Source organism: Periplaneta americana, chromosome 5 (genome assembly GCF_040183065.1).
Source record: "Periplaneta americana isolate PAMFEO1 chromosome 5, P.americana_PAMFEO1_priV1, whole genome shotgun sequence".
In the NCBI taxonomy this organism is placed as follows: domain Eukaryota; kingdom Metazoa; phylum Arthropoda; class Insecta; order Blattodea; family Blattidae; genus Periplaneta; species Periplaneta americana.
Window position 1 is genome coordinate 155,786,575 of NC_091121.1, and position 14,187 is coordinate 155,800,761.

At 37.2% G+C, this 14,187-nt stretch overlaps 1 protein-coding gene across 1 annotated transcript; it reads right to left on the reverse strand.

The window, feature by feature from the left end:
• Positions 1-910: 910 nt before the first annotated feature.
• On the reverse strand, positions 911-12,825 carry Pino (protein pinocchio). Its single transcript, XM_069826718.1, has 5 exons — positions 12,518-12,825; positions 4,305-4,365; positions 3,708-3,830; positions 2,056-2,185; positions 911-1,940 (listed from the first exon to the last, which is right to left on the reverse strand). Exons 2-5 carry the CDS (start codon positions 4,352-4,354, stop codon positions 1,797-1,799), a joined length of 447 nt encoding a protein of 148 aa, XP_069682819.1. The 5' UTR covers positions 4,355-4,365; positions 12,518-12,825; the 3' UTR covers positions 911-1,796.
• Positions 12,826-14,187: the final 1,362 nt, after the last annotated feature.

Consider the following 14,187-nt stretch of genomic DNA (forward strand, 5'->3'; position numbering starts at 1 on the left):
AAAATATTATAATTATCATGTGTGTGTGTGTGTGTGCGCGCGCGCAGCCACTGGTGTAGCTCAGTTGGCTGAGGCATTTGCCTGCCGATCCAGAGTTGTGCTCTAGTGTGGGTTCGATTTCCGCTTGGACCAATTACCTGATTGGGTTTTCCCGAGGTTTTCCCCAACTGTAAGGCGAATGTCGGGTAATCTATGGCGAATCCTCGACCTCCTCTCGCCAAATACCACTTCGCTGTCACCAATTGCATAGACGCTAAATAACTAAGCAGTTGATACAGTGTCGTTAAACAAAGTAAAAATAATTATCATGTTATTAAAAAACTGGTAAACTTTTAAACATTACAAAGGTCTTGAATGAATACTACTAGATTATCTCTTGAATGAATAACTACTAGATTATCATGAAAATACTTCATTATGACCATAAATGGATATTCCTACATATTCATGGAATCTCGAAAAGTGAATTTCTGTTGAAATCTGAAAATAAGATTTCTTTGCTTTTTCCATATACTACAGAAAAAGAAAAAAAAAATTATCCTATGACAAGTGTGAATTAATAGGTGGGTTAGATATAAACTTGAAATAAGAAAATCATCTCAGCACTAATTAGTTCTTGTTTTATTGTTCATCATTTTAAGTGTCATGAATCACATTACACTAAGACAATGATTACAACTCTTCATAAAGAACGATATTTGTGACAAATATAAATTACTTCTCAAACATCTAGACATACTACAGTAATAAAAACAAATACCTTACATAACTATAATCTTTTCAGTCTGAAAATTTATGTTGGGGAGCAAACCATACGGTTTTAAATTCAAGTAAGTGTTAAAAAAAAAAATGAGGAACAATATAAATGCAGTCAAAAACTCTTCACATTGAAATAAATTACTCTCAAATCGCTCTCAAGTACATCTTTACCACAGTCATAACAAGACAAAGACTACAGCATTTTTTTTTTAACTCAGCCCAAATCTACAAGCATTTCTTTTACATTTTGCATACTTATCAATTTTGGTTTATGCAAGCAGTGAAAATGGTACTCTTAACATTCTTTTATGTGAACAGATAGAAGAATATTTCGTAATTTTTTGTTAATTTTCCAAAAGCAGACATGTTATTGAAGAGTAAACAGTTTTTATACAAATACAGATGCTGCTACATACAGTTATGAGCTACTGAATTGCATGTGAACCAACCTTAGGGATACAGTACAATTGTATAGTTTATTGAATCAGATCTTTTATATAAAATAAGTGAAGTTATACCCTGTACCTAAAGTAAATGAAACGTGAGGTGGGGGGGAAATAATACCTATCCAAAAGATGTCGAAGATATATTCTGCTGTGACTGACTGGGCATGTTCCAACTTTCAACTGAAAATCGATTATAGGTATAGCAGCCATGTGAATTCATCTGATACAGTAAAAATAAATTAACTTATAAAATTTCTTATGATGAAAGAAGATGAAATGAGGTGAATGTTCTTTAAATGACTGTACATGCATCTCCCAGCTGATTAGAAGCGAAGGTGGTGTGGCGGCGGCGGTGTTGGCAGCGAACGATCGTGCCTCAGTCTCGTATAGTAACGGGGAGGGGAGTGTTTCTTGATGCGGCGACCGTCACTTATGCAGCAGGAGCAGCATCAACTCACTCTAAGCGCAGTTAAAAGGTGGGATGATGGGACACGAGATTCAGACCGCGCACTCGCACTGAGGTACTGGTCTCGCTGACCGTGCCCATCTGTCTGTCCAGTTGGTCCTTTGCCACTAATGGGGTGAGCATCGTCATGAGCTGGCACCCAACTTCTCCAACCGACTGCACAACCGAGATTCCTCTTCTGCTGCGAGGGACTTGAAGATGAGACTTGGTTCTGGTTGGCGTCTCAAAGCACACTCGCCCTCCCAGCGTGCCTTGCCAGATGCGTGAGACTGCAGGCAAAATTAACAAGATTGTTATTGCCTTATATCCTATCTGTGCCCCCATCATGTAGGGCCAAGATAAGCACCAAAGGACTGAGTGTTATGTCTGTTAGCATAAACTCACCATGGTGAGATCTCGCTTCCAGATATTACTGCAGCGACCGTCACAGACTGGGCAAGGTCGCTCCAAAGAGTAGCCACCACATTCTCTGCAGTCCAAAGACACGTGATCTTCATGCCAGCTCACTCCACATCTGCAGATGAGAAGAATAAAACTATTAGATATCTCCAAATCATCATTAATGTGCCTTCCAGATTTTGTTAATTTCGCAGCACAAGTTAGAAATTATGTTTTATTTAACGACGCTCGCAACTGCAGAGGTTATATCAGCGTCGCCGGATGTGCCGGAATTTTGTACCGCAGAAGTTCTTTTACATGCCAGTAAATCTACTGACATGAGCCTGTCGCATTTAAGCACACTTAAATGCCATCGACCTGGCCCGGGATAGAACCCGCAACCTTGGGCATAGAAGGCCAGTGCTATACCAACTCGCCAACCAGGCAGCACAAGTAAAGCGAACTTTATTTCCATTTTTTATTTATTTTTTACTTGGTTATTTAACGACGCTGTATCAACTACGAGGTTATTTAGCGTCGATGGAATTGGTGATAGCGAAATGATATTGGCGAGATGAGACCGAGGATTCGCCATAGATTACCATACATTTGCCTTATGGTTGGGGAAAACCTCGGAAAAAACCTAACCAGGTAATCAGCCCAAGCGAGAATCGAACCCGCGCCCGAACGTAACTCCGAATCGGCAGGCAAGCACCTTAGCCAACTGAGCTACGCCGGTGGTCTTTCCATTTTTTATACTAAATATATATAGAAGTCTGCATTCTAACTAGGCCTACAAAAGGCATATACTACAAAGTAACTAATTCCACATGATACGAGAATGGATCATTTTTTTGTCAGTCCAAAAAGAGTACAAAATACTAAACTTTACGTAAAAATGTACAGTAGTGGCAAAAAAACCGAACCGACCCTTGTAGCTGATTTCAGAGCCTTGTTCACTTCAGAGCATGGTAGAATGGTAACTAAGACTTTCGTGGTTCGAATCCTGTCTGGGAAGATAAACTTTTTTTTTGTTCCTTATTCAAATTTATTCTCAATACTTTTCGATTGCAGCGATATTTTACTACTTAATTAACTTATTATTCCCAGAACATGAATTTTACCAGCTTATTTTCTAATGGCTTTCGAAACGGGCTACGTCACCAGTCGAAACTACAACAATTTCAATAGATTACTTGCTATCTTGTGAATGTGGGCGTGGCATGTGCAGTGGCTCATTTCGGGGATTATTCCGTCAGTCCGGTTTTTTTTTTCCACTACTGTACTTTACAGTGATTCAGTTGAAACAAATTTGAAATCCCACACGAAATTAAATGTGAATCCAGAAGGCCAGTATATTAGATAGTGGATATAAATAGTGAAGCGTTCACATGCAAAATCCGCAAGGCAACAGTGATCCATGATAGTTCTATAAATCAGTGAATAAAAAATGTGTTTTTTTTTTTCTTAAAAGAGTTTTACTGTCTAGACCAAAAGTACAAATTAGTGTTATACCGTGGACCTTGTGTTAAAACGGCTTAAGTGCACATTACCGTGGATTACTATAGTTGTAATTTATGAACTCATCAGATTTCTGAAGTGTTCAGTATGTTCCGAATTAATATCGTTAGATACTATAGGAAGTTAAATGAACTTACGTGAAACAGGAGTTCAGTTGCAACCGGAGCTCCTCAATGGAGAGTACAGCATCAGAATTGTTGAAGTAGTTGTGGAGCTCTTCCAACGAACTACCGATACTCTGACTCCGGTTGCTCAGACCACTAAAATCAAATAAAAAAATATCTGTTAGAAAGATAATTTCAGCAAATCAAGATTTAACTGTTTATTTTCAAGATTAATTTAAATATACAATAGTTGTAAAATATTTTATTTCTTGAAAATTAATAGATTCTTTTCACTTGGATCTTTATCAGCATTACAGCTGGCGCCAGCGTTTTTGGCGTGTGTCATAGATATATAGTGCCCGTTAGTGATCATGTTGCTAGTGCAGTTGAGAATGGTACCACTTCCTATACACATCACATCAACCATTTTCCAAACACAGGTGTCAGACTGACTGCGGCAAATGTAAAACACTCGCACTTAACGTTCCCATTATTTATTTCACATGCCAAAAACGGTGACGCGGACTGTAACTGTAACAGTTTTTATCGAATAATTACTCTTATTTGTTTTTCTGAAATACCACATCCTATGAAAAATATGAATTCTTTTAAGTAGTATTATTTTCTTACCTATGATCTCGGTTATGCATCTCGATGGGATGGACACTTGCTAGTGACATCGGGGTTGAAACTGTAAAGAAAAGAAATTATCATGAGTTACTGTTTCAAACAACTTTTAATGAACTAATGTTTCCTGTAAAGACTAAAGGCTATCAATGTTATTTTGTTATGTGATACTAATATTGATTGGGATAATACCAGAGTTAAAAGAGTTATTCATTTATGTCAGGGATGTCAAAACTCCTGTATTACGTGCTTATACTACAAGCAATACAAATCTAACAAGGTTCACTCATCAGCAAGATGAAGTACAATCGTCGCTCTTAAGGAAACGTTGGGCGGGTTCTTGAGTGCACGCAGTGCAGGCGTTTTGACATCCCTGATTTATGTTCTTCACAGGTTTCCTCAACCAAAAGATACACTCTTCGTATTTATCAAGTTTTAATCTACATTAATGTTACCGTATATTGTTACCAATATGAATTATAATGATTTGTTGCAATTATTTTTCGTTAAATAAATTTAAATGTCATCTATAAATTTTCTGGTACCGGTAATAATGGAAAACCAGACTAAAGAAACTTCGCACACCCCATCAAGTAGCTCACCCTAACTTAAATTTCGAAAAAAAAAAAAAAATACTAAACACATTTTCCCTGTAACTTTAAAAATTAAAATATACCGTCTCAGGTACCTAAGTTTTACTAAGCTATACGAAGAACTAAACATGATTGTTAATCTTTTGGTTAAGTGCTATTTATGTTATACCTGGTAAGGTTTATCTTGTCTCAGTAGCAATAAAACCAAGTCCCTTCAAATGAAGGGGGAGATTATAGGAGGGTTGTAAATTTTCAGGATTCCTTTCAAAATCTTGTTATTGTACAGGCTGCCGGAACTTAGTTTCTTGAAAGACAAGCCCAGTGACGGAATTATACAGTACGAAGAGAGATATTTTGTTACTTTATTTTGTGCTACAGAATGTATCAACTAGTCCCTTCCGCCACTGGCATCGCTTCACTCCCCCCCATCGCAATAACAACACAGACGAGGTAAGACATATCTCCTTTTTCTCTCTTTTCACAGTGAGACAAGATTCATCACACAGACTTTACCAATTATACAATTTTTCTAGTAATTTGTAAGAAAGCATGTCCTCAATGGAGAAATTCTCACCCTTAAATAGGTAGGCCAACGTCTGGTTATGTTATAATCAATCACTGGCGCCATGCACTTATCAGTACGAGATATCAACACAGCAATACAAACGCGCCACGCCCCGCCAGGAGACACACTTCATTGACACACTTCTTATCGACAATTCTTTGCGAGTCCCATTTACTGTCATGTTCAGACTAACACAAAAAAAAAACTGACCTACTTGTGAGAATAAGAATGTAAACAAATAGTTGAGGATAGCAGTATTTACACTTTCAAACCAAAGCGCCGACACAGACTCTGTATTTTAAGACGTATAAAAATACACACGACTGTCCTATCCCTGCATTCACCCCTGGCGCCCGATCTCCCCGACATCAAGACTTCCTGGTTTATTCACCGATAAGGGCCAAGATATCATTTTTAATATATTTTCGATTTATTCTTTTTGTGTCCTGTCTGGCCCGCATTCCTTTCCAGCAGACACTGCCGCAGTCAAGCTTTTAGTAGTCTTTCACCCGCCAAAACTCCGCCCCGTGCTCCTCCCCCTCCGACCGCCCGCATTAGCGTCGTCCGCCTAAAACCATCGTGAGTAGTGGAAAATTTCCACTACTTCCCAAGCCCGCCATGCCGTCGGGTCATTCAACCCCGTCGCCGTGTTGCAGACGAATGGAATGGTGCAGCCAACCCTCCCGTTTAGAAAGAGATGGGAATAGACGCAATGGTTGCCCTCGTAACGTATTCCCATGGCGTTCCCTGTTTTATAATGCTGCTGCCCTTTGAGGAGGACGGAGGATAAATTCGACACTAAAGCTGCGGAGAAATTAAGTCCACCCAATCGTTTGAATATCTTCCCTATTAGAAATTGTAACTTTATTATCCCAATATAAATATATATAATTATACTGGAAAATAAAATCGCGTAAGAACAATGACAATGTATCTTTAGAAATTTTTAGAGTTTTTAGACTAACAAACTCTCTCATATACTCGATGTTTTATTTCGAAAGAAATTATTAACCGTTAAATCGTGTTAGAAATATATGAATATGTACAGTAGTGGGGGGGGGGGGAACTAGACCGACCCTTGTAGCTGATTTCATAGCCTTGTTCACAGTGACAGCATGATAGACTGGTAACTAAGACTTTCGTGGTTCGAATCCTGTCTGGGAAGGAAACTATTTTTTGTTCCTTATTCAAATTTATTCCCAATATTTTTCGATTGCAGCGATATTTTATTAATTAATTAACTCATTATTTCCAGAACATGAATTTTACCAGCAATCGAAAAGTATTGGGAATAAATCTGAATAAGGAACAAAAAAAGTTTCCTTCCCAGGCAGGATTCGAACTACGAAAGTCTTAGTTACCAGTCTATCGTGCTCTGGAGTGAACAAGGCTCTGAAATCAGCTACAAGAGTCGGTCCGGTTTCTTTGCCACTACTGTAAATTTTTTTTGTTTGTATATAGAAATTGTTTTTGATTTTGTATTTTAGCTGCATGTCACCTCATAATTAACAGAGGGTGATTGATTCACACAAAATAAAACCACAAATTTAGAACCTGAGCTTCCAGTTCACTTGCCCCACGTAAGCAAACAGAGTTTCAGTCTTCGTAGATATTTTAAATCAGTAAATATAATTTCCAAAGTAAAACGGAAAATGTATTTCAATATATCAGAAAAAATTTTTGTGTGACATTAAAAAAAGGTAACCGTAAACTACGTGTGCAAGTACAGACTATTTTTTTTAAACAAGGATATTTGGACTCTGCATATTGCATTTATACTTTATATTATTAAAATGGTGTACAAACATGGCAATGTGCATAAGGTGCATCAACCTGCAACATTTTCCATCAGTATAAACCCGATTTCCCGCCATACACTATTGTCTGGTTCAGAGGGATGGTATATACAACGGCGAGGGGAAGAGTGACTAGGGGATGAGTGGAATCCGACTCCACGTGCCGAGTACAGTCGCAGCAGCGTTATAATGGAGCCCAGACTGCGCACGAGCATTCAACTTCACGAGGGTGCGGTTCTCACCGATGCTGGAGTACGGTACCCTATTGACCTTGCACTAGACAACGACGGCGACGGACGCTTCGCCGACGTCGGGTATTGATCCAGGTCAAAAACACTACCAACCACCCTCCCTCACACTGCGGCTTCGCCCCCCACTCTGTACCAAAACAAAACACGATATTGATACCGTATCCTATGAACAATAAACATCAGCCGTCATAACAAATGAATGCAATTGAGACTATTCCCTCACAGAACTACCGTAACAGTAGCGCCGACAAAATAAACACGATCCCATCACTCCCATGCAGTCTGTTTCAAATTTTGTGTGCAATTTCATTTTTGAAATCTCTACTTTTGTAAAATTTGAGGTAAAATATATGCGTATATTTTCGAAATAAAAATAAGCAATACTGCCATTGCCGTCTGTTTTGATAGAACATTTGTAACACACAATAACAAAATTAAATAAAGAAATCTACACGCTACGAAATTAATAACAATTTGAAGTAAATACCGAGACTTTTACTAAGGTTTATAAATTATACATCTTGATTACACAACTTTTAACACTATATCACTTCGGAATATGTATTATACGTCTTTCTCGTGTTAAATTCTATCGTACCCGGTTAACATGTTTCGACCAGTTAACCGGGCACGATAGAATTTAACGCGAGAAAGACGTATAATACATATTCCGAAGTTTCTAAATTATTACCATTTGCTTGGATACTTCCTTATGCATTTTCGCAACAAATCTGAAAGACAACCGTAACCTACATGTGCAAGCAGAGGGTGTACATAATTTATTTTTAACTGAGGATATTCGAACTCTACGCATTTATTCTGCATTTGTACAGTAGTGGCAAAAAAAACCGGACCGACACTTGTAGATTATTTCGAGTCACAGATTCAAATTTGCTAGTCACAAAACACAACCATCTTGTATAATTAATTGTAACAATGAAATTTATTGCATTTGTTCGATTCTTACCGTCTTTTGTTTCCTTCAGTGCCTCAAACTTACAGACGAAAAAACTTTGAGAGTTTTATTTTTATCTGGCATCAATATTACATTTCTATCTCTATTCGGCAAAGATAACTGCGTATTTTTACATTAAATAGCAGTACATACCTCTGGCTTCACTATCCATATTGAAATTACCACAGTTTGACACAATACACAGCACAGGATTTTTTTGTATCAGCTACAAGGGTCGGTCCGGTTTTTTTGCCACTACTGTACATAATTTATTTTTAACTGAGGATATTCAGACTGTGCGCATTTATTCTGTTTATACATTTCACACTAATTTTTCCATGGATGCCTGAATCAATTCCTTACAGAGTCAGGTCGCAAGTGTGCCAGAACGCCAACATTCTCTCGCGATTATATATAGGCCTATATTTCGTTTCGTTTATATTGTTTGGGTGATGGCCAGGGAGAGATCGGTCTGCTTCATAAAGATGACGCGCGCGAAATATTGCCTCCATGCTAAATTTAAACTATCGATTCGGCGAGACAGCAGACGTTGGCATTTAGAAAATAAACTAATGTCAGAGCACTAAAAATTTTAGAGTAGTACATGCAAGCATGTGCAATACACACAAGTCTGGATAGTTATTACTTTAGTGTCTTCACATTTCATACGCCATGCACCTACTTTTCCTTTTGCATAACCGAAATAACGGCTACGTCTCTTCGTTATGTACTTATGTCGGTCACTGCGTACTTCCTGTTTCAGAAAGTCATCCTACTTCTAGACGCGGGTATTTAGCTCTGGTTTACAGTATACAACGCATCACTGAATATTTCTTACTAGACTGCCTATTTTATACCGATACGGTTTTATGCCGTAACTCTTAATTCAATAATCATGATTTACTGGAATTCTCTACATTATCGCTTCTCTTCGTAACAAAGTACGGTACAAGTTTACAGTTCAAATAAAGGTATAAAATCAAATGTCAAGAGCAGATGTGCCTGGTCAGCTCTTTGCATCATTCAACAACTTCTGCTTAACTTATGACTTCAAAAACGTCATGAACAATTTAATTACAGGTCATAAATATACGAGATGTTTACATCACTTGGCGCCTGTCTCATGAATTTGTGCAAGAGCGAAATGCTGCGCAATAACTAAACCTACTTTCACCAGTCATGACTAAAATCCAATGGAAAAGAAAGTAATATTAAAAAAAAAGGCGCACCTGCACGAACTGCACAGTTGTACCGATTGTCTATTATAAATCGCGGATTTCACCATCTTGCACGTGCTGCAAGCGTGTGCGACCTAACAGGCGTCGCTAAGTGGCTTCAAGATACGTATCGTACTATTAAAACGTTACATCAATAGCAATATTGCATAACATTCGAAAACGAAATATAACCATATTGTCATATACTGCGTTGAAATGAAAATAAAAAAACTGCAAAACTGAAAGATTCAGGTCAGTTTAGTTGCTGAAAATTTTCCTACCTTTATAATTGTGAAATTAGGCGTAGCAAAACTTTTTATGTCAAACAATTAAATAAACGCTGCCTATAAATGGAGAACTGATACTAGTGGACAAACAATGCAGAAACGTTAATTTATCTAGGCCCCTGGAGTTAGAGGACAAGCATCACACTACTGTCGGAGAAATTGCCATATTGGTACGGCGCTCAGTTAACGTTAGCAGTGTCCTGAGAATCTGGGTGAGAAAATAATGGTTTTGTTGTCTACAGACTGTCGTGTGTCACTAGAGGTAAATGCATTATGTTTTCAATGAAACAGATGTATCGATATCAAATATAACCTACGTAGAAAGTATAGAAACGTTAGGTTTTCACCAACTTTTTAGAAGTATTATGTTTTCCAATCAACGTGTTCTCAAACTCCTGGGCATTTCTTATAAACGTATATTTTATATTCAAGTAATAACAACGCACTCCTACGCGACAAAACGCAGTGCCACGCCCGCTCATGGGTTGAGAATCTTGGCTAAACTATTAAAACAACTGTCACTATTTCTCGATGTTTTACTATATAGTATAAACGAAACTACATTAAGCCTATTATATATCCATATATGTTTCGGTATATAATACAGTATTTATAGAAAATTAGGTGTTGAAATTGACGAAATGATGAAAACTTTTAATAAGAATTGAGGAGAGTTTTACAAAGTTAAAATTAAATTTAATGATAAAATGTTAACAGATGTATTTTGTATAATCTCTATTAAGACGAAAATTAAATAATGAAAGAAGTTATAATAAAATCTGTATGTCTGATTCTCTAGGTACTAAGCAGTATTATTCAGCACAGTAAAATTGTATTACACTATGACGTCGAATTTACACATGTTCACACCTCTGAAAGCGGAAATTTAATGTCACCTACTTTGTCACATAATTTTTCGAACATACTGTTGGATACAAATCTTGTACGTTCCTGCCGATTGTACTTGCGTGATGTTAATAAAGTTCCTTTATATAGCGAAGTTTTACAGCTAGATTACACGTTATACGTTAAAATTTAACCACCATTCTAAAAGACTGTATTAGTATTTCAAGGCGTGAGTGACGTTACCAAACCTAATTAACTTATGTAGTAAATCTATGTACACTAAATTACTGGAAGTCTTTCTTCAAAATTAAAATGCCAAGAAAAACGAAACGATAAAAGCATTATTCCAGCACATTTTTCTTCCTTCTCTTTTCGAAAGTAGAAGTTGTAGCCTAGTACAAAACTTAACTGCGATGTAAGCCCAAGTAAACAAACATGCCCCCCCCCTCTAGAAACTACCGTTTGTTAGACATTGGTTGCTGGCAAGAACTGTGTCATGTTATGTTTGGAAAGTATTCCTTCCTACCAAATGTAGGTTACATGAACGTTCACAGTGACAGCATCAAAACATCGAGAGTCGCATATACAAACACAGCACGATATTTAGAATAGAAATACCTTGCTCGATGGAATCCAATTTCCATACACGAAAAAAGGTTACATATGTAATTATTAGTAAATGATATGTGTAAAAAGAAGACAACGTTTGGCACAAACTGTTCAGAATCAAAGACAGGGCAACTTATACGATGATATCAGTAACTGAATTATGGTCATTCGTAAAATTGATGAGTGTCTGTAGTTTATTTGAAATGATTTTCATCAAACTTTCGGTACGTGTATTGGCACAAAATAAAATAAATCGAAAAATATATTCTTTGAGCTGGCTAAAATGGACCGAAGCCCAGACGCTAAAACATGCTAGTATTTTCTTTCTTAGTTTTAACACTTTTAACAACAATTCTGAGTTTACCGACTTTATAATAAAAAAAATAGGTATATATTGTTGCAACCGTATTTACATGAAATATTTATTATACAGCACATTTAATCTGTTATGGACATTGTGAGAATTTTTAGCACTGATATAAACAGCATTTACAACAAACTAAGAATGTTTAAATATATCATACCGTAATTCTCAATCGAAAGGTCACAATCCATTGCAAATATTTACACGTAGGCTAACTCTTGCCGCAAACAGGACCAATGTGCAATAGCTTTGTTGCAAAATGTATTTGATTGGACACTTTATTGAATCCTCTGACGAAATATGACTTTTCATAGGTCGTTACTTAGGATACGAATAACATTTTACTCGCATGCACATACTACCATTATTCTACGGAATTCCAGACATATTGAAGTTCTAATTTCCAGTTTTACGGTCCCCATTGTAAAGTGATACATTTTTCAACTAGATACGAAGACGGCGTTCTTGAAAGTCCTAATGTAAAGAATTCTGAAAATGCTTTTTAAGGCTATCAGCATTTTATATAGACCTACACGGAGTATTTCACTTACACGTACTGATCTTCGTTTTTTTTTTTTTTTTTACCACAAACAAGTTTGTGAGTTGGCCGCATTCCATTTTCAAGGTAAGCACTTCTTTCAATGTCTTGTTACTGCCACTGTTCAACACGAACACAACACCCGAGCAATGCACTAAACATTCCTACTAAAGTAGAAAATGTTACTGTACTCACCGTATATTAATCCGTGAAATTGTTGGCGTTATTGGATGACTGTTCCGAAGATGAACACTTCTCACTCAAAAAACTTAATAACCTATAACTTGAATAAATAGTATATTCGAAAGTTTCTGTTGATACAGTAGAATGTCAAACTTCTCCACGTACGTCCAAACAAACGACTGGCATGCGCACCGCCGAGTCTTACATTTATAAACTTGCCCGCTCAGTCGTTGCGGCTCGTGGTGGGAGAACGGAGGGGAATCAGGCGCCAGTTCTATGTGACCGGGCATGGGAATACCAGCCAACCACAGACTTGAAACCTGCTACAAAGGGCCAATCGTAAGCCTTGTTCACTCATTAATGACACCTCTCAAGCGTTCGATTACCTAACAATAACAAAATTCCCACGTGCCCCCCCTTCTTCAGCCCTCTTTGGCGATCTTATTTTTTCTTCTACAGACGTAGATTGTAATGACGGATGTGAGGGTGGAACGTGGAAGGGAGTTTACGACGCTATTGGCGGTATGCGGAGGGTGTGTATTTATAACCCTGTCTTGCTCCCAACTGTTCTCGGTTCTCTGTCTGGGTTAATGCTTAATTTAAACCAATAACAAGCTGAAAACATCCTTCATTCTAAACTGGGGTGCAGGCTCTAGTTATAGTTTGAGGAATCAAAGTGTACAATTTCTCAAACTTCTGGTGCTACGCAAAGACGGGGGCGGGGTTAATATTTGTTTTGTTTGATTTTTCTTTCTCTTATTAAATTAATGATTTACATTGTTGTAGAACGACAAAATTAACCGCATGTCAGTTGTAACCAGAGGTAAAAAATTCCTAGTTGTTGGTTTTCGCTTCATTTTTCTCCAGGAAAAACAATGTTGGTGTTCGGTCATCAGTGTTTAATTATTAATGGAATCAATGGAATGTGCGAAATATTATACCGCATAGTTTCGTCTCACACCACCTCCGTGTTGTATTAGATAGAAGTACGAGAGATGCACAAATGCCCTGATATATTAATATAGCCTATTGAACACTGGCGCTTAAATCTATCATATGCGTGTTGTAGTTGTAGTAGTAGTAGTAGTAGTAGTAGTAGTAGTAGTAGTAGTAGTAGAATTAGTAGAATTAGTAGTAGTAGTAGTAGTAGTATTTTATATAGCGACACTTTCAACCGCAAATGTTACTTAGCGCCGAAATTGAACGTGGGCTAGAAATGGTCAGAACAGGGTTCCTTTAGTACATGCTACGACAATAACCTCCTACCCTTAAGATGCATCTACACGGTTCAATTTTCCATGCATTTATGCATGCAATCTCTGGAGAGAATATTGAAAGAATCAAGTTGAAAACGAACGTTCAATTAAGATCCGTGCAGATTTTTTTTTTTGTCTACACGGTACGCTGTGTTGAACATAATATTTACTACGTAATAGTAGCATGTATCGAACAGCTGATTGTTTTAGGTGGCCGTGAATAAACTGAAAATTCTTTTGTTTGGTGATGGTAGATCTTTTAAGCTGAAAATGGCGGCAAATACGATTAGCTTTATTGAACATTATCGCATATATATATATATATATATATATATATATATATATATATATATTATCAATCCAATAGTTAGGCTTACCTGATTCGCAAAACTGTGGTTGAACACTCCACAGGCACTCGTATTTGCA

What these genes read in the sequence shown, in the direction of transcription:
- Pino (XM_069826718.1), bottom strand. Translation starts at nt 4,354, where the DNA reads ATGTCACTAGCAAGTGTCCATCCCATCGAGATGCATAACCGAGATCAT. An exon ending in CAACTGAACTCCTGTTTCAC is followed by an intron (nt 2,186 to 3,707) that starts GTAAGTTCATTT and finishes TCTCATCTGCAG; the next exon opens with ATGTGGAGTGAGCTGGCATG. An exon ending in GGAAGCGAGATCTCACCATG is followed by an intron (nt 1,941 to 2,055) that starts GTGAGTTTATGC and finishes TTTTGCCTGCAG; the next exon opens with TCTCACGCATCTGGCAAGGC.